This window comes from Lytechinus variegatus, chromosome 10, assembly GCF_018143015.1.
Source record: "Lytechinus variegatus isolate NC3 chromosome 10, Lvar_3.0, whole genome shotgun sequence".
NCBI classification, from domain to species: Eukaryota; Metazoa; Echinodermata; class Echinoidea; order Temnopleuroida; family Toxopneustidae; genus Lytechinus; species Lytechinus variegatus.
Genome location: NC_054749.1, coordinates 18,060,928 through 18,082,338, shown reverse-complemented (window position 1 = coordinate 18,082,338; position 21,411 = coordinate 18,060,928). Strand labels below are relative to the sequence as shown.

At 33.9% G+C, this 21,411-nt stretch overlaps 1 protein-coding gene across 1 annotated transcript in view; it reads right to left on the bottom strand.

The window, feature by feature from the left end:
* Window positions 1-2,696: 2,696 nt before the first annotated feature.
* The window catches only part of LOC121422436 (protein kinase C), a 33,425-nt gene continuing 14,710 nt past the window's right edge, over window positions 2,697-21,411 (bottom strand). The window contains exons 3-9 of the mRNA XM_041617473.1: window positions 20,150-20,275; window positions 19,038-19,303; window positions 17,231-17,432; window positions 15,998-16,078; window positions 10,406-10,513; window positions 8,822-8,962; window positions 2,697-3,837 (exon numbers count right to left, since the gene is read on the bottom strand). Of these exons, the coding sequence (XP_041473407.1) occupies window positions 3,673-3,837; window positions 8,822-8,962; window positions 10,406-10,513; window positions 15,998-16,078; window positions 17,231-17,432; window positions 19,038-19,303; window positions 20,150-20,275 (1,089 nt within the window). The 3' untranslated portion in view covers window positions 2,697-3,672. The remainder of the gene's footprint in view (window positions 3,838-8,821; window positions 8,963-10,405; window positions 10,514-15,997; window positions 16,079-17,230; window positions 17,433-19,037; window positions 19,304-20,149; window positions 20,276-21,411) is intronic.

The following is a 21,411-nucleotide window of genomic DNA, read 5'->3' as shown; positions in this document are numbered from 1 at the left end:
ATGATTTTTAACCAATCTGAGAATCAGACCATTTGAAATTGGAACAAGTGAATATGAAATGTATCAGAGCCATTATGGCCAACTTTCATGACAGCTTTACAGCATCCATAACATAGACATACTTTCAGCAAATGTAATCTACATGAGAAAGATATAAACTGCAAGCATGCATTTATAGGAATGTAAAAGATTCACAATGGAATAAAAACCAGTGATTCTAGCACAATAACCACTGAATGACAGAATACACTTCTTTATCTACACATGGCTATAGTTGAAAGAGATTGTGTCTTCAGGCAAGATGGGTAGACTGCAATACCTATCCAAGTTCTGATCGGTTAGAACACACATATTCATGTACATCGATATGATTGGCGTTGGGCCGCAGCCATCTTTATTTGCCATATGTGTCATTTGTGAAGGAGAAACCATCAAATTCTGTCTGATCCAGGTTCATTATAAACAGTTTGTCAGTCGGAGTCAGGGTCGTTGGTTCCCTTGTAAACTCCTTATCAAAATTGCATAGGTCTCTGGGTCCCCCCTGCATGTAGAGCGGATCAAATAAAAAGGAAAATGGGGAGGTAAAATGGGGATAGCGGGAGGTGCAAAACAAAAATAGGTTACTTCATTGCATATCCGAGGAAAATTGAATAGAATTCAAAACCCAAAATTTTATTCAATTTTAACATCCTGTGAATTTCATCCATTCATCTTATACATGTTTTACACAGTACATTTTCCACCGCAAATGGATAAGAAAAAGGTAAATGATATTTCAAAAATCTGTCTGACAAGTACATACATCCACAAATGACAATAAAACACATTCTTAACTGTAACTTCATGTGATGACATTAAGAGAACTTGAAAGAACATATATGCATAGTACTATAATGATCGCATCATTGCTTTGTAGAGCTAGTCAATACTCTACAATCAAACTCTAACTGATTTTAAAATCAATATAATATTTACACCACCACCTATTCTATATTTAGGCAAATTTGCAAATCCCCCCTCCCCCAAAGAGTATTCAAGCTTCTTGCTCAGTTGAAAAATCCTCATCTAATTCTGTTTGACAATGATACTGTAAACTGACAATTAACCCAAATAATATTTTAAGATACCCTAGGCTTTTTCTGTAGCCTACCTGCAGGCATAACAGTCAACCTGACAGTTTACTCTAAATACGCAAATAAGATAGGTTCTAATTAAATTTCAATCTAGGGATATAGAAAGCAGGAGAGAAATTAGATCACTCCAGTAAGAAAGAATCCCTTTATTGTATATATAGACCAACAATTACCATTAAAAAATAATAATTTGAACCTACTATTTGAAGGTTACATTCATCAGAAATTCAACTTTTTCAAAAGTTTTTTCCCCCTAATTTTTGATGGAATGTCAGGTAATGGCCAATAAATATAAACTTTCTTTTCTTTTATTGTGTTGGTTAATTATGGAATGCACACAAGTAAATATTACAGATTTCATACACATAATTCATATGCAGTGGTGCTCAAAAGTTAGTGAACCTCAACAAAAAAATGTACATATTTAAATTGTTCAAGTTCTGCCGTGTTAGATGTTTAAATGTTAATTCAGGTGATCAAATTTAACATTCAACAAATTTGTTTGGGCTCACAGAGCACTGTAGTGTTGTTGTCTACATTCAACACTCAGCATGAAGGAGTGCATTTCTGTGGTAGGGTTCACAAACTTTTGAGCACAACTATACTTGTATATACTACTTTACAGAATGAAAAATTGAAGAAAAAAGAAGAAAAGGCTTCCGTGAATTGAATACAAAAGATTATTACAATAGAGTAGAAACATTACCATATTCATATAACCTATCTTAGGCTAGTAATTTTTACTTCAAGAAATCAACTACAAAAGATAATAATCATCAATTACATGGTGTAGAGTACTGTAGTATTAAGGACAATTTTTTAACAGGAATCTTATGAAAAAAATCTAAATTTTTGCTTTTCATGATTGGTAATGGAATACAAGATCAGAAACTAAATGCAATATTTTTGGACAAAATTTGTAGTTCGAAGCTGAATTGCAATCTCTTTCAAACCATTAATAATCAATGATGTAATAATATTTGAAAATGTCAACCTGAATAAATTATTTCAATATAGTGAGATATATATTTCACTCTCATTGCACTTAGTAATAACAATTACATCAAGCAACATAGTATATTGTAACAATAAAATATCCTTGGTATTTCATTTTTTTTCTTGTGGGCAAATTATATTTTGTTCCATGTACAAAGCATATTCATACAGATGCAACATTAATAAGTGTAAAAGTAGTAGCACCATGTGATAATAATCACTATTTGGAACCTTATCATTTACATATAGGACAATGTCCATCGGTGCGTTCTCATCTGACTGATAATACAAAAAAAAATTTCTAGCATTTTTCTAATTTGAAAGCAATGTAGGTCTAGGAAAAACGTCGCTGAAATAAAATACCAACACATTATTAAATAATTGGAAATAATGATAACTTCCCAGGGAATTTCCTCGGGTTGTGGATATTATTTTTGCCATGTGAAAATAAGTTTTGAAAACATTTAAAGTGAGGCAAGAATGTGCATCCATGTTTTTTGGAATGCAAGATGCTTTGGTCCTGGTAAAGGAAATTGGGCAAAATAAACCATTTTTTTTTTGGGGGGGGGGGGGGGTTGTTTGTTGGGAGGGGAGGGCCTGAACAGGTTCTAAGTATGGGTGTTTTTGTAACGGGGGCATATGTGAATACTCCCTTTTTAATCAAAGACAGAATAATGAATGAGGTAGAGAGATCCACAAATTTGGTTTTAAAGCAAACCTGTCATATAGTTTAAATACTCATAAAGGATGTTTGTTAAGTGTCTTTTTCATGTTATCATTTCCATTTTCTTGTGTTTTCTCTCTTTAATATATTTTTCATTATGCCGTATCATACATGTATAAACAGAGAACTAAAGAAAAAAAAGGTTTTCTTAATCATGGGGTGAACATAGCAAACACATGAATAAATCAACAAATACATGAAGAATTAATGAATTCATAATTATTATTGACTATCAAAGGAGATATGGAGAAAATTTTGTATTTTTATCTAGTACATCTTGAACCTGAACTTCTATAACCCCACATGGATTCTATGATAAATGATCATGAACTATTCTGAATTTCAAGATCAATTAAATACAATGCTATCTCTCCTACATGTATGTATTATGGATAAGGTATTTAAAAATAAATTTGGGAAAAAAATACTGAAATCTTAAAACTATAGGTGGGCATTAAAAAAAAGTTAGATTCATGTACACATAAATCATGAAAATGATTCTCCTATGAAACACAGACAAATAAAGTACAAACACTTCTTTTTGGACAAAATGACATCCAATTATATGGCATCATTTCATTTCCACTATTTTCTGTAATGCCAAAAAACTTGTCACACAAAATAATGTACCGATTCACTTTCTTCAGGCACTCATGACTACATCCACTTCTACATGTACTACCTACATGTACTATGTACACATCAAGTAACAAAAAGAAAGAAAAAGGACAGCACATGTATGAACTGGTGACATTTTGGATACGTTGGGAACACCGACCAGGCGTAGCAACAGCGACGGTGGGAGCTACAAACTGGGCATTAGCTGGGCACACTACGCACATAGCCATCGAAGACCTCGTTCACGAAGGTAAAGCCTTGGAATTCTTCCTGAATATTCATGATAATGAGTTTGTCGGTCGGGGTAAGCGCACACGGGATTTTTGTGAAATAGGGGTCAAAGTTTTCAGCGGCTCTGGGGTTTCTCTGCAGTGGGTAAAGGTGGGAGAGAACAAAACAAAACAAGGGTTCTAAGGGTTTGTACACTACGTGACACAAATACAACTATAAGGGACTATTACAATCATTACTAGGGGTACACATACATCTATCTACACCTTAAAGAGTACTCTAGGCTGAAAATGTATTATATCTAAATAAACAGAGTAAACCCAACCCTGTAAAACGCTGAAAATTTAATACAAATCTGATAAGAAATAACGAAGTTACTGAATTTTGAAGTTTAGCAATATTTTTTTAAACAGTTAATACACATCATCATGAATATTCATTGGGTGAGCTGATGATGTCACGTTCTGACTTTTCTTTTTTTTATTTTACAACATGAATTCATAATTATTCCTTATGTGTGTATGATATCTCTCCCTTATAATAAAATTAGTTGCAGCAATGAACGCATTGAATCAGTTGTCAACCCTTGCTTCATAATTCTTTGAGGACAAAGTTTAAATTAACATAAAATACAAAAGAACAATGGGGGTGTGACAGTAAACAATTTGCTCATTGAATATTCATAAAGACATGCATGAAACTGTTTCAACAAAATAATGCAAATATTTAAAGGTCATAATTCTGTAATTCCTTGTCCGGTTTGGTCAAATTTTCAGTGTTATGTTTGTCTGATTTTCTGTATTTAAAAAAAAATATTATTTTCATCCTGGAGTGTCCCTTTAATAAAGCAAGTGGAATGCCTCTGGCCGTCTCGCCTGCATCACGCGGTTCAATATAGCAGCAGTGCTGACTTTGAATACCACTCTAACTCGCACAAGATGTTCAGCGATACATGGTTACTCTTTTGTCCACTTTTTATGAACTAGACCAATAAACTTACAGAGATATGATGGTTATTCAACAAAAAACCCCAACATGGCCAAAGTTCATTGACCTTACACAAGGCTCCACATTAACTTTTTTTGGTGGTGGCCCGTTCGGGCCACCAAAACCTTCAAACAATTTTTTTTGGTGGCCCATTAGTAAGGTTTGGTGGCCCGAAAAATATAAAGAAAAACATTAGGCCTAATTTAAAATGAATAAAACAAATTGAAATATTCTGCAGTCACTAACACGTACCACTATTCTTTGTACATCTTGTATGTAAATCGTGCTTGCTGTAATTTTACTTCAAATGCTTATTTTGTGGTAATATATAAATTGTTCTATCATTGTAAATATGAAATGATTGAAAGAGAATAAAAGAATTGCATTGTTCCCAGGTTGTGGACTTTTAATCTCCGTATCGACACACACTCATAATGGTAAAGTAAATAAATAGTGCATATACATGTAGCAAACTCAGATAGATTTACAAAACAATTATTTTTCCTTGCTTCCTTTTTGATCATAAAACCTAGATTATGCGGGCCCCAAATTCAGTTTATTTTCTTTTCCAGCATATTATAGGAGAAAATCACAAAAAAAATATGCTGCAGAATTAGAACAATGTGTAAAAGGGGGAAATAAAAAAAAATCATTTTTAGAATAGTATACTGAAAAAAGAAATAAAAATTTGTAAAAAATGAATAAGTGAAATAAAACAAAAGAAAAAAATGAAGAAAGAATTAACAAAGAACAGGAAAAAAACATTTGAGAAAAAACAAAAGAAAATGTAAGAAAAATGAATAAGACAAAATAATCAAAAAATGGGGAAAATTATTATTATTATTTAGTAGAAACATGTTCTTTAATCAGGCATATTCAACGGAAGGGGTATAAATGGTTTAATCACTGTAAAAAAAAAAATGAAAGAAAAAAAATGAGAAAACGGCAAAAATTATCTGGAAAAACAGTGAGAAAATTCCTTCCCTATATTTGACAAAATGATGGAAAAATTCACATTTCATATCAATGAAATGCCTTCCCAAAGTATTTACTTCCTTAAGAGTGGTTTAAGAAGTCATTTGTAAACAAGAAAGAAAGAAGCTGCCTATTTATTTTTGGCTAGAAGAGACACAGCTTCGAAATAAACCAAATATCAACATACATACAAATGCACATATGGGACTGTGATGTACTCACCTATGTGTTTTATGTGTATTAATGCATTTGGAAATCGGTCTTTTTGAGTCAAAAGAGAGGTCATAATTCCTCCTTTTAATGCTTGCAGATAATCAGGTTTCAGTAATACGGACTGTAGAAGGGCATTTCATTGGTGTAAAATGTGACTTTGACGTAGATTTTCAGAGTTCTGGGGAAGATTTCTTAGCAGTAACATTTCGTATCGCAGCTCCCTGAGTCTGAATAGTCTGCTCATGCACAGCTAGCTGCAGTGGTTTCATGCACGCAAAGCTCAGCCAGACAGCCGGCACGGCCAGCTGAATAATAGTTACTGTATGCTAGCGGTAGGCCTACGTACTGTCATGACTATGCAATCTTTGCGTGTGTGTATTTGTGTGTAGATTAACAAAAAAGGCGCATGACGAATTGGCTTGCAATTTGAACTGTAGAAAGTTGATAAATACATGCAAAATCGGGAGAAAAATTGCACTACTTTGAAAATTATTGGTGGCCCGATTCGGGCCACCAAAACTTAACATTTTTTCAATAATGGTTGCCCGAGATGAATTTTTGGTGGCCCCGGGCCACCGGGCCACCGCTAATGTCGAGCCTTGCCTTACATGACCTGTGACCTTGATCATGTGACCTGAAACTCGCACAGGATGTTCAGTGATACTTGATTACTCTTATGTACAAGTTTCATGAATCAGATCCATAAACTTTCAAAGTTATGATGGTAATTCAACAGATACACCCAGTTCGGCCAAAGTTCATTGACCTTTGACCTTGGTCATGTGACCTGAAACGCGCACAGGATGTTCAGAGATACTTGATTACTATAATGTCCAAGTTTAATGAACTAGACCAATAAACTTTCAAAGTTATGATGGTAATTCAACAGATACTCCCAATTCGGCCAAAGTTCATTGACCCTAAATGACCTTTGACCTTAATCATGAGACCTGAAACTTGCACAAAATGTTCAGTGATGCTTGATTACTATTATGTCCAAGTTTCATGAATCAGATCCATAAACTTTCAAAGTTATGATGGGAATTCAACAGATATCCGCAATTCGGCCAAAGTTCATTGACCCTAAATGACCTTTGACCTTGGTCATGTGACGTGAAACTCGTGCAGGATGTTCAGCGATACTTGATTAACCTTATGTCCAAGTTTCATGAACTAGGTCCATATATTTTCTAAGTTATGATGACATTTCAAAAACTTAACCTCAGGTTAAGATTTCGATGTTGATCCCTCCAACATGGTCTAAGTTCATTGACCCTAAATGACCTTTGACCTTGGTCATGTGACATGAAAATCTAATAGGATGTTCAGTAATACTTGATTAACCTTATGGCCAAGTTTTATTAACTAGGTCCATATACTTTCTAAGTTATGACGTCATTTCAAAAACTTAACCTCAGGTTAAGATTTGATGTTGACGCCGCCGCCGCCGCCGTCGGAAAAGCGGCGCCTATAGTCTCACTCTGCTTCGCAGGTGAGACAAAAATGGGTTTACAATCCATATTTTTTCCATGTCATTACTAATTTTATCAACCTAGACATGAGTAAGAAAAAAAAATGTAGCAATGGCAAAACTAATGTCTGCTTACAATGTACAATGAATTACAGCTTAGGGTCATTGACAAGGGGGGGGGGGTTACAAAAGGAAGAAAATGGCATGCATACATGTGTGTACAACAATGATACTATCGGTTGCTTTCACCTTCTCATATTAGACTCTAAATTAATAATGAAGACTCTTGATTAGAAATTCAAGGTTTAATTTCAAGATTTTCAGAAATTGATTGTCCATGTCAAAACAACTGGAGCATTAACAATCTGCCATGTTCAATTGCGCACTTCAAAAGTTATCGGGTCTTTTTAAGTCTGGGAGATGGCAGAAAGATAAGAGACAAGAGATCTATGAAAAAAAAATCCTCACACTGAATGGCAAAATTGTGTGGTGAAAGAAAACCCTACTCCTACAAACTGATGATTCAAAACAAGAACTAAATAGAATTCATTCTCACCTATCTACACTGTACATTAAAGGGATGGTCCGGGCTGAAAATATACATATATCTAAATAAATAGAGCAAAATTCACAGAGCAAAATGCTGAAAATTTCATCAAAATCGGATAACAAATAACAAAGTTATTGAATTTTAAAGTTTATCAATATTTTGGGAAAACAGTTACATGCATATTGTCATGAATATTCATTAGGTGGACTGATGATATCACATCCCCACTTCCCTTTTTCTTATCTTATTACATGAAATCATAATTCATCTTTTCATACACAGGTAAATGATGCGTCTCCATTATGATGAAATAAGTTGCGGTAATAAATAACTAATGCACTTAATTAGTTATCAATCCAATAGTTTTAGTTCTTGGTAGAACATTTTTGAATGAACCTAATTTTGTATAATAAAATACAAAAGAACAAGTGAGGATATGACATCATCAGCCCACCTACATGTAATGAATATTCATAAAGACATGCCTAGAACTGTGTCACCTGAATAATGCAAATCTTTAAAATTCAATAACTTCATTATTTGTTATCCAATTTTGATCAAATTTTCAGCATTTTGCTCTGTGAATTTTACTCTATTTATTGAAATACAAATATCCCAGTCTGGACCATCCATTTAAAGATCAGGGTTACTTTGTCTGTAAGGTACCTTGTTGAATGTCAGAACTGCGTCTGACACGGGGGATCCTGCAAACAGCTTTTATAAAGTTATTCTATCACAAAACAATGGGCAATGCAAGAAAGCCGGATGAAAAAGACAGAAAGTGCCTTTAAAGTGGGATTCATGTACCTACTTGCCTTTCCCCTATACAACACACAATACAAATTGACAAGCAAAAAGACCACTGTATGGAAGGAAACACTGACAGAGAAAAGGAAGGACAAAAAGGGGGCGGGGCTACGTACCACTGACGGCACAAACGGAGGCTGTATTTCTCTGTTAGCTAGTTTCTCCCAGTCGATGCGACGGAAGAATTGATGCTCCCTGATGTCCTGTTCCCCTGTAGGTCCACTTCCTAACCGCTTACCAGGATGCTTCGTCAAAAACTAGAAAAAACAAAATTAAATAAAAATAACAAAACAAAAATCTGATCAATTTCAATTGTTTAATCTTGTTCATTACAGAAAATTGTTTTCTATAATTTTGTGAAATAAAAAATCATGGGTGGAGAATGATAAAACTGAAAAGAATTTAAATTGACTTAACATGCAAAATTTAGTGTTTAGGCCACTACACAAATTCAGCAATTAAGCAAACTATTTCCGAAAGCCGAACTGTGTTTTTCGACCACAGATTTGGGGTTTTAATGTATATTGATTTACCCCTTGGGGTAAGAGGGTACTTTAAACTGATACCATCTGGGACAAGATGGAACATTTCGACTTACCCTTGCTCATAGATATAGGCTCCTTTTACACTAGTTTTTGATATGAGGGTGTACTGACTTACCCCTGGGTTATGATGGTAAAATGACTTACCCATGGACTACAAGGGTACAATGACTAACCCCATTCAGGCATGATGGAACACCAAGTCTTAGTCCTTTGGGTAACAGGGTATATTGACTTAACCCTTTGGGATACATGGGAACATTAAATGATTTAAAGGGGAATGAAACTTTTGGAACAAGATAGCTTGTGTGAAAACAGAAAAATCAAAGAAACAGATCAACAAAAGTTTGAAAAAAATTCGGACAAATAATGAGAAAGTTATGAGCATTTGAATATTGTGATCACTAATGCTATGGAGATCCTCAATTGGCAATGTGACAAAGATGTGTGATCTCACTTGTGAACAACTCTCCCTATTACTTTAGTATGTATTTCACTTAAATTGCCTCTTTTATCACATCTATCCGTAGATAATCTGTTCTTTCTATAGGAGGGCATGTAATACAGATTTTTTAAGAATACATCATGGATAAAGAGTTTGTATCACCATAAGAAAAAGCAAAAAGAGACATTTTGAGGGTATTTTATAGTCCATCAAAGGGAAAGTTGTTCACATGTGACATCACACATCCTTGTCACATTGCCAATGGGAGGATCTCCATAGCATTAGCAGGGGTGTGAGCAACAACAAATTAAAATAGCTGAAATTGCAAAAGCTCCTATATTTTGTACAGACAAAAAACAAAGAATGCTGAAATAAGCTGACAATTAAGAACAAATATAGCTGAAATCAGCTAAATAGCTGAACTCTCACACCCCTGCATTAGTGATTACAATTTCCAAATGCTCATAACTGTTTCATTATTTGTCCGGTTTTTCTCAAACTTTCTTAGTTCTTATTCTTTGATTTTTTTCTGTTTCGACACAAGCCTACTTGTTCCAAAGGTTTCATTCCCCTTTAACCCTTTTGGGTAGGACTACCTTAAAACTTAGTTGGGGCACGAGTGTACCCCTTTAGTTTGATAGTATCATTACTGACCATTTAAGGTATCCTAACTTACCCCTTTGAAGGCATGATAATGGAACATACAGACTTACCCCTTTGCACATGGTCACAGATTCTCTTGACATTGATTTGGGATATGAGGGTACATGTTCCATGATAGATTGAAACAATTCATCTTCATCTTCACCATCAAATGGAGGCTACACCAAAAGGAAAAGATAAAAAGAGAGAAAAAACATCAAATTAATATTGAATATTAGCTCATTCTTATATCTCTTACAATCCCAACAATTTTTTTTCCATTTTTCAAATTGGCAACAAGTACAATTTCTATTCCCCTACAGGAATATGAGTCAAAAGAAAAGATAAACAATCTGCTTGAAAATTGACAATTTGCATTTTTAAATGCTGGTTTATAGTTCTTCAAAGCCTTGCTAATTTAGGGAAAAAAAAGTAGTTAAAAATACTATTCATAATCTAATAACATTCTGCTGCTCTTTACATGCATCTAACTTCTCAACTCATCAAACGTACATGTGAGCATCATACAAATACAATATTAGCTTTATGTTAACTGGCTTCCATTTGCAAAAGAAGAACCTGTTCTACTGATGATAGAATCAAATTGTTCAATACCTCTTTTCTTTTTCTGATCATATTTCATGTGTATATGTTAACTGGTTTACATTTGCAAAAGAAGAACCTGTTCTACTGATGATAGAATCAAATTGTTCAATACCTATTTTCTTTTTCTGATCATATTTCATGTGTATATGTTAACTGGTTTCCATTTGCAAAAGAAGAACCTGTTCTACTGATGATAGAATCAAATTGTCCAATACCTATTTTCTTTTTCTGATCATATTTCATGTGTTGATGTTAACTGGTTTCCATTTGCAAAAGAAGAACCTGTTCTACTGATGATAGAATCAAATTGTCCAATACCTATTTTCTTTTTCTGATCATATTTCATGTGTACATGTATATGTTAACTGGTTTACATTTGCAAAAGAAGAACCTGTTCTACTGATGATAGAATCAAATTGTCCAATACCTATTTTCTTTTTCTGATCATATTTCATGTGTACATGTATATGTTAACTGGTATACATTTGCAAAAGAAGAACCTGTTCTACTGATGATAGAATCAAATTGTCCAATACCTATTTTCTGATCATATTTCATGTGTATATGTTAACTGGTTTCCATTTGCAAAAGAAGAACCTGTTCTACTGATGATAGAATCAAATTGTTCAATACCTATTTTCTTTTTCTGATCATATTTCATGTGTATATGTTAACTGGTTTCCATTTGCAAAAGAAGAACCTGTTCTACTGATGATAGAATCAAATTGTTCAATACCTCTTTTCTTTTTCTGATCATATTTCATGTGTATATGTTAACTGGTTTACATTTGCAAAAGAAGAACCTGTTCTACTGATGATAGAATCAAATTGTTCAATACCTATTTTCTTTTCCTGATCATATTTCATGTGTACATGTATATGTTAACTGGTTTCCATTTGCAAAAGAACCTGTTCTACCGATGATAGAATCAAATTGTCCAATACCTATTTTCTTTTCCTGATCATATTTCATGTGTACATGTATATGTTAACTGGTTTCCATTTGCAAAAGAAGAACCTGTTCTACTGATGATAGAATCAAATTGTTCAATACCTCTTTTCTTTTCTGATCATATTTCATGTGTACATGTATATGTTAACTGGTTTCCATTTGCAAAAGAAGAACCTGTTCTACTGATGATAGAATCAAATTGTCCAATACCTATTTTCTTTTCCTGATCATATTTCATGTGTACATGTATATGTTAACTGGTTTCCATTTGCAAAAGAAGAACCTGTTCTACTGATGATAGAATCAAATTGTCCAATACCTATTTTCTTTTCCTGATCATATTTCATGTGTACATGTATATGTTAACTGGTTTCCATTTGCAAAAGAAGAACCTGTTCTACTGATGATAGAATCAAATTGTCCAATACCTATTTTCTGATCATATTTCATGTGTACATGTATATGTTAACTGGTTTACATTTGCAAAAGAAGAACCTGTTCTACTGATGATAGAATCAAATTGTTCAATACCTATTTTCTTTTTCTGATCATATTTCATGTGTATATGTTAACTGGTTTACATTTGCAAAAGAAGAACCTGTTCTACTGATGATAGAATCAAATTGTCCAATACCTATTTTCTTTTTCTGATCATATTTCATGTGTATATGTTAAGTGGTTTCCATTTGCAAAAGAAGAACCTGTTCTACTGATGATAGAATCAAATTGTCCAATACCTATTTTCTTTTTCTGATCATATTTCATGTGTATATGTTAAGTGGTTTCCATTTGCAAAAGAAGAACCTGTTCTACTGATGATAGAATCAAATTGTCCAATACCTATTTTCTTTTTCTGATCATATTTCATGTGTACATGTACATGTTAACTGGTTTCCATTTGCAAAAGAAGAACCTGTTCTACTGATGATAGAATCAAATTGTTCAATACCTATTTTCTGATCATATTTCATGTGTACATGTATATGTTAACTGGTTTCCATTTGCAAAAGAAGAACCTGTTCTACTGATGATAGAATCAAATTGTTCAATACCTATTTTCCCTTTCTGATCATATTTCATGTGTAAATGTATATGTTAACTGGTTTCCATTTGCAAAAGAAGAACCTGTTCTACTGATGATAGAATCAAATTGTCCAATACCTATTTTCTGATCATATTTCATGTGTACATGTATATGTTAACTGGTTTCCATTTGCAAAAGAAGAACCTGTTCTACTGATGATAGAATCAAATTGTTCAATACCTATTTTCCCTTTCTGATCATATTTCATGTGTAAATGTATATGTTAACTGGTTTCCATTTGCAAAAGAAGAACCTGTTCTACTGATGATAGAATCAAATTGTCCAATACCTATTTTCTGATCATATTTCATGTGTACATGTATATGTTAACTGGTTTCCATTTGCAAAAGAAGAACCTGTTCTACTGATGATAGAATCAAATTGTCCAATACCTATTTTCTGATCATATTTCATGTGTACATGTATATGTTAACTGGTTTCCATTTGCAAAAGAAGAACCTGTTCTACTGATGATAGAATCAAATTGTTCAATACCTATTTTCCCTTTCTGATCATATTTCATGTGTAAATGTATATGTTAACTGGTTTCCATTTGCAAAAGAAGAACCTGTTCTACTGATGATAGAATCAAATTGTCCAATACCTATTTTCCCTTTCTGATCATATTTCATGTGTAAATGTATATGTTAACTGGTTTCCATTTGCAAAAGAAGAACCTGTTCTACTGATGATAGAATCAAATTGTTCAATACCTCTTTTCTTTTTCTGATCATATTTCATGTGTATATGTTAACTGGTTTCCATTTGCAAAAGAAGAACCTGTTCTACTGATGATAGAATCAAATTGTCCAATACCTATTTTCTTTTCCTGATCATATTTCATGTGTAAATGTATATGTTAACTGGTTTCCATTTGCAAAAGAAGAACCTGTTCTACTGATGATAGAATCAAATTGTCCAATACCTATTTTCTTTTCCTGATCATATTTCATGTGTACATGTATATGTTAACTGGTTTCCATTTGCAAAAGAAGAACCTGTTCTACTGATGATAGAATCAAATTGTCCAATACCTATTTTCTGATCATATTTCATGTGTACATGTATATGTTAACTGGTTTACATTTGCAAAAGAAGAACCTGTTCTACTGATGATAGAATCAAATTGTTCAATACCTATTTTCTTTTCTGATCATATTTCATGTGTACATGTATATGTTAACTGGTTTCCATTTGCAAAAGAAGAACCTGTTCTACTGATGATAGAATCAAATTGTTCAATACCTATTTTCCCTTTCTGATCATATTTCATGTGTACATGTATATGTTAACTGGTTTCCATTTGCAAAAGAAGAACCTGTTCTACTGATGATAGAATCAAATTGTCCAATACCTATTTTCTGATCATATTTCATGTGTACATGTATATGTTAACTGGTTTCCATTTGCAAAAGAAGAACCTGTTCTACTGATGATAGAATCAAATTGTTCAATACCTATTTTCTTTTTCTGATCATATTTCATGTGTACATGTATATGTTAACTGGTTTCCATTTGCAAAAGAAGAACCTGTTCTACTGATGATAGAATCAAATTGTTCAATACCTATTTTCCCTTTCTGATCATATTTCATGTGTAAATGTATATGTTAACTGGTTTCCATTTGCAAAAGAAGAACCTGTTCTACTGATGATAGAATCAAATTGTTCAATACCTATTTTCCCTTTCTGATCATATTTCATGTGTACATGTATATGTTAACTGGTTTACATTTGCAAAAGAAGAACCTGTTCTACTGATGATAGAATCAAATTGTCCAATACCTATTTTCTGATCATATTTCATGTGTATATGTTAACTGGTTTACATTTGCAAAAGAAGAACCTGTTCTACTGATGATAGAATCAAATTGTCCAATACCTATTTTCTTTTTCTGATCATATTTCATGTGTACATGTATATGTTAACTGGTTTCCATTTGCAAAAGAAGAACCTGTTCTACTGATGATAGAATCAAATTGTCCAATACCTATTTTCTTTTTCTGATCATATTTCATGTGTATATGTTAACTGGTTTACATTTGCAAAAGAAGAACCTGTTCTACTGATGATAGAATCAAATTGTTCAATACCTCTTTTCTTTTTCTGATCATATTTCATGTGTAATTACCTACATGAAGAGATACCACAGAACAATCAGTTCACACCTGTATATTGCATCTGTAGGATAATTCTATTATACAGTTTATCAGTCCTTCGCGTTTATAATTTTTTGGAGCTCAATGAATCGCTCTCCTTATTTTTTTTTGAGGAGCTCAAATCAATTCAATACAATACATGTATGATAAATTGTAGATTTTTCTTAAAGTTGTAAGATGCAATAGCTGTGTAGCTATTAATTAATCTGTGGTGAAACTAGGCCTGGGTCAATACGTTTACAAAATATCGCGCTCCTGATAAAAAAAAAAACTTTACAAAAATTACTGTACAAAAAATGGCTAAAATTTCACATTTCACATCTTTAAATCCATGAAATGACCAAGATCTATTTTCCAGAATTCCTTGAAATTATTTTGATTAAGTTGAAAACTATCTGAAAAATTAAGAATATTCACCTCTTTCCCGACTCTTAATTTGATTTTACACTTGGTAAATATTGTAGTCCCACATGTAGACTTCCTTGGTGTTGCAACATTAAACAAAAAACGATCGTTGATCGTTTTGATCGTTTTACACTTGGTCAACACCATGAAAATCGACATATGGGACTACAATATTTACCTAGTTTAAAATCAAATCAGAGTCGGGAAAGAGGTGAATATTCTTCATTTTTTTGGTAGTTTCCAACTAAATCAAAATAATTTCAAGGAATTATGGAAAACAGATGCCTATTTCGTAAATGTTAAGATGTAAAAAGTGAAATTTCAGCAACTTTTTGTGAAGGCTTTTTTTTTTCAGGAGCGCGATTTTGGTTTGACCTTTTTTTTCTAGGAGGGCGGTAGGAGCGCCGGCACAATTGCGCTCCTCAAAAATGAAGGTCTGGTGTATGTATTTTCTTACCTGTCCTGCTAACATTTCATACAGTAAAACACCAAAGGCCCACCAGTCAACAGCCTTGCCATATGGCTGGTATGCTACAATCTATTTAAGATAGGAAATAGGAAAAAAAAGACAATCAATTATCAATTCCACCCTAACTCCAGAGGGCTTCATTATACGAACGCTTAATTCATTTAAATAAAATTCGCTCCGCTAGAGCGTTTCAGGAAAAAGCATGTCAGTTGTTTCATCCGACAGATTGTTTTATTTGAAGGTTACCAAAGAATATGTCAGGCACCAGTGCTTCTAGGCCAATCAAAATCAAGGAAAATTATATGTTGATTACATGTAAATGCTCTCCCGGGTGGTGTTTTTCCAAAATTTTACGCAAAACTAGAATGTGTTCTCAGGTGCTAAGTTAGCTCATTGATCACTCGCCCTAATCTCCGTTCATCTAAAGACCCATATTTGCTTGCCATACCCAAAACTCGTACAAAATCAGGTGATCGCACATTTAGTGTTACTGCTTCTAAAGAATGGAACAACATACCCACTTTCATTAAATTATCAAACTCTTCGGATCAATTCAAGAAACTTCTAAAAACATACCTCTTTTCCGATTAATTTCTTTTGAATGTATTTTTATTGTAATTATTATGTACTGTTGTTTTAAACTCGTTTGTAAATGCTGTGATATAGTTTACTATGGAGAGCGTACTAAATGCTAGTTATTATTATTATTATTATCACAAAAAAGATCACCAGTCATTTGTAAATGTGTGAATCACAGTTTATGAAATGGCCCCCAGGAGTATATCATGATGAGGGGAATAGATCTTGGATCTATATTTTTAATCGAATAGTCCTTTTACACCAACCAAAACACAAAATATGTATTTTTCCAGGCCTCAAAACAACTTGTAATTCAATTCATGCATTAATGGATAAAGGAAAGTTTCATACTTATAATACAGCATTAAGATGTATGTGTTCCTAAACAAAGGATAAGTTTTCTTAATTTGCATTTACACTGCAAGAATGCCACCAACCCTTGCAATACTTCCAGCGGAGGTTATTTTAACCTGAAAAATAATTACTAAATTGGTGATATTTCCTTTCAGGGATCACACAAGAGCTTTGCTTTTACAATGGCAAACTATCTAGTTACCGGTAGGCCCCCCCTCCTAAAAAAAATCCTAGTATATTTGTTTTTGAGTTTGGTAAATAAATAAATTCCATTCCATTCCACTTCACCTCGGGTGCGATGTAGTCTGGTGTTCCGCAGAATGTTCTTGTTGTGTCGCCCTCGTTCATGTGTTCCTTGCACATACCAAAGTCAGCAATCTTGATGTGACCTTCTGCGTCCACTAGTACATTATCTAGTTTGAGATCTCTGTAAATTACACCTTGTAAATGGAGGTAGAATAAGCCTACTGCAATCTCTGCTGCATAGAATCTGAAAGTAAGCAGAATAAGATAATGATAATAGGCATTTATTGAGTGCCATTTGTTTAGTTTACACCTATTCCGAGGTCCACTAAGATGTTTACATCAGCTTAGCTCAATTTACCACTTCCATCGTTCAGTGCATTACAAATAATTCTAGCTTGAAGAGCGACCTTTTCTATTCCATTTTACTCTTTTGGAGAAGTCAGGCTGAAGACACTTGCTAACCAGGCCATTTTGTTGTTGAAAAGCACCCCTTTATCTCTCTTTTATCAAAATTAGATATTATTAATTCATAAAAAGGATATTGGTAATACTATTTACATGATAGATGAGATACTTGAACAGTTCAGTTGTATCAAGTACTTGGGGGTATTTCTCAATTCTTAATTGAACTGGGATGACCATCATCATGTTGTTTCAAGGCATGCTCAGGCTCCTATCCCGTATGTCAGCTGGCCTCTCTTCACGAGTGCTTCTAACATTATACAAGTCACTTGTGCTGCCTATCGTTGATTATGGAGTGTCAGCTTGGATGGTCTGTACTCAGAATCATATTGATATGCTCGAGCACAAATTGGGCAACATGAATGATACTCAGACAGCGACTTCAAGAGATGCCATATGATAAACGTTTGCGATTTTGAAATGGCACACGTTAAAATCTAGGATTTTTTTGATGGTGTCCTATTTTTGTTAAATTTGTTGTATGGCTTGATCATGTGCAATGTCGCAAGGGATAATATTGTAATACGTGTTAAAGGCATTCTGAGGTAGATGCTAAATTTGTACACCAGAAGGCAAGAACAAAGGGGCTCCATCATACTGCAAATCAAAGACATCCCATAGTATGGGAAGCCCTGACCTCTGGATGCAGAGTAAAAATAGTATCAAGAAACATTGAACATGTTCTGGGTGTCCTATACAGAGAGAGAGAGGGATCCTAAAGTGCCAGTTACAAACATCAAAAGATCAACAACACATTTTTCTAGTTTATTTTTTCAGAAACGGTGTCCAATATTCTGATTTTGTTTTATCTTAATTTAAACTCATGCATTATAAGGTAATTTATTTCAACTGCTCCCTATTTCGACTGAATAAATCTTAATGTAATATTCACTCCTTCTGGTTTTCTATGGTTATGTTAAACATAATGTATATTGGTTCATTTTTGTTGTAACTCTATTGTATGTAATGATCTTTGAACACCCAACCAGGTGTGGGAGGGAGGGCCTGTGGGCCATGGCCATTAAGCTGGCCGATTCCCTACACAGGCTACCTGGTTGGGTGAGCAAGGGTCTAAACAAATTAATTGTATTTTTTGTACTATATTTATTCTTGCCTTGTTTTTGAGTTCTGAAAGTGCCAAATAAAATAATACCAATAATAAGAATAATATTGCCATTCTTCTCCCTTAAAAAAATAGCTACAAAACTCATAATCATGAGCTGGAATACCACATTGGCATGTATGCATGGCAACCATATGTATGTCAATCTTGACTCTCTGAATATCACCGTTAACCCACTGATTACTGAACTACATGAATGTGATTCTCATAGACTTTTGACTTGGACCATCCAGCTCCCATAGAGAACGGTTCAAACAGACTCACACAGCATGAGGTTCCCTGAACTTGCCGACTTTCTGGATCTGGAACATGAGATCTCCCCCATTGACGAACTCCATGACAAAGAAGAGTCTGTCCATTGTCTGGAAGCACGAGTGAAGCGCCGTCAAGAAAGCGGGTTTGTTGGGCAAGGCCAGGACCCTCTTTTCCGTCATGGTGCACTCCACATCGTCGTCCTGGATGATGACATCTTTCTTCAGGATCTTGATGGCGTAGAGTTCATCGGTACCTTTCTTCTCCGCTAACATAACCTGAAGAGATAGAGATGGGAAAGGAGAAATCAATGCATATGAAGTTTTCAGGCAGCTTGAAATAAATTGTCTGTCTAGTGTTCAAAGCTGATTCGATCAGAGATTAGATATGAAGACATAAGAAATGGTTGACAAGAAAAAAAGTAGAGATGACGGTGGGAATCTGTACATTATTTGATGTCATGAGAATGATGATCAAGATACTGCTGTATCTGAATGTTGTGGTAATGGTAATGATCATGATGATGATGGTTATGATGGTCATGATGACGGTGGTGGTGATGACAGTGTTGGTAATGGTAATAATGATGGTGAGGATAATAATGGTAATGGTCATGAATATCATGGTGATGTTGAAACTGATGATGTTGATATTGAAGAAGTCATGAGGATGATAAAAAAAAAACAGCAATCGTTATAAAGACAATGATTACAATTATGATCATTGTGATGACAATGACGACGATGGCCATGATGATGGCGATGAGGAGGATAATGACGATGATGATGGTGGTTGTGGTGGTAGTGTTGGTAGGTTGTGGAGACAATGTTAATGATGATGGTGGTGATGATGATGGTGATGATGATGGTGGTGGTGGTAGTTATGGTAGTGAAGATGGTGATGATGATAATGACATCAAAATTATGTTATTATCTCAATGTCATTAAATGGTGCCTAACTCCCAGTTCATGTCAAATATTTGTTACACTATCCTTTCAATGAAAGGATTGGTTTGATTTAAAACATAAAATATATGGAGGTAAAGACTTCCAAAGATACAGAATCACCTACTAAACTTACAATCCTCCTTATATTTGATTCCCTATGTCCAGGGTACAACTTACCTTGCCGAAGCTGCCTTTTCCAAGCACTGATAGGAAGTTGAAATCGCTTGCTCTAACAACACCCATACTTGACGTTGAGTTAGAGTTCTGAGGCTTTACAGGCTCTTGGGTAGGCATTGGTAGTTTCTATTGAATAAATAATACAATTCAATCTTTCTAAAATAAAATGTCTTTATGATTACATAGATGATAAAAACTATTGGTATCAAATCCTTTAAACCTATCATAAATAATTGCAAAACATCAAGTTTGTTTTTTTACTAAAATAAATGGTACACAACAGTAGTATTGCCTTTTTTGTATAATTACAATGTATGCAAGTATTTTATTCCATGCATGATGCATAATAAAACTTGCAAAGTGGTGTCACTAATACCTTGGTCACATTTGATCTACGGCGGCCGTACGGCGAGTCGAAAACGGCCGTTTGACGGTTTCAACATTTTCTTTGTACCAACTACATATTGATGGTTTGAATTAGAATTAATAAGACGGCTGTTTTCGACTCGCCGTACGGCCGCCGTAGAGCAAATGTGACCAAGGTATTAACAAAATATATCCTCTGTTATTTCCGTGTACTACATGATTTATGTGAAGTAAAATTTTTAAAATTCAAGCATTGTTCAGAACCTGAGAGATTCTTATTTGCATCATACGTCTTGTAAATATATTTGATTTTACATGTACAAGGCAAACATGTACATATAACTCAGCAAATATGTTTCGATGAAGCACGAAAAGCACTTTGATCAATGCAAGTACATACATGTAAACAAGGTTATTTTTGCAATTAGCCGAGAATTTTTTTTAAAAATAGTTAATCACTGGCCAAGGATTATTTAATTGTGAATTGGGAGTTATCGGTACATTAGCTATCTTCAAAGTCATTGGATCTCAATAATCATTTATCCTGCATTAAATGAACTTCAAGGGTACACAAGAGTGGATTATCGTGATTGCTTATGAGAGGATAAATAATATCTTTATCGATAAAGAGCTATAAACAATGTATGAATGAAGAGTCAATTGTATATGCCAGAGTCATCAGGTTTCTATGGCGATGGCAATACTTATCCATGTGTTATAAATATAGCAGATATTATATGCATGGCTTATACAAGAAATGTTGATACATGTATTTTCTTTGTTCAAATGTTGTCCTAAAACTGTACAATCTACGGTAGAGAATATATTAGTAGAGTCAACGTGCTTTGTATGCTAAGACTATGCTGCGAGTATCCATACAAGTGTGCCTGTGAACA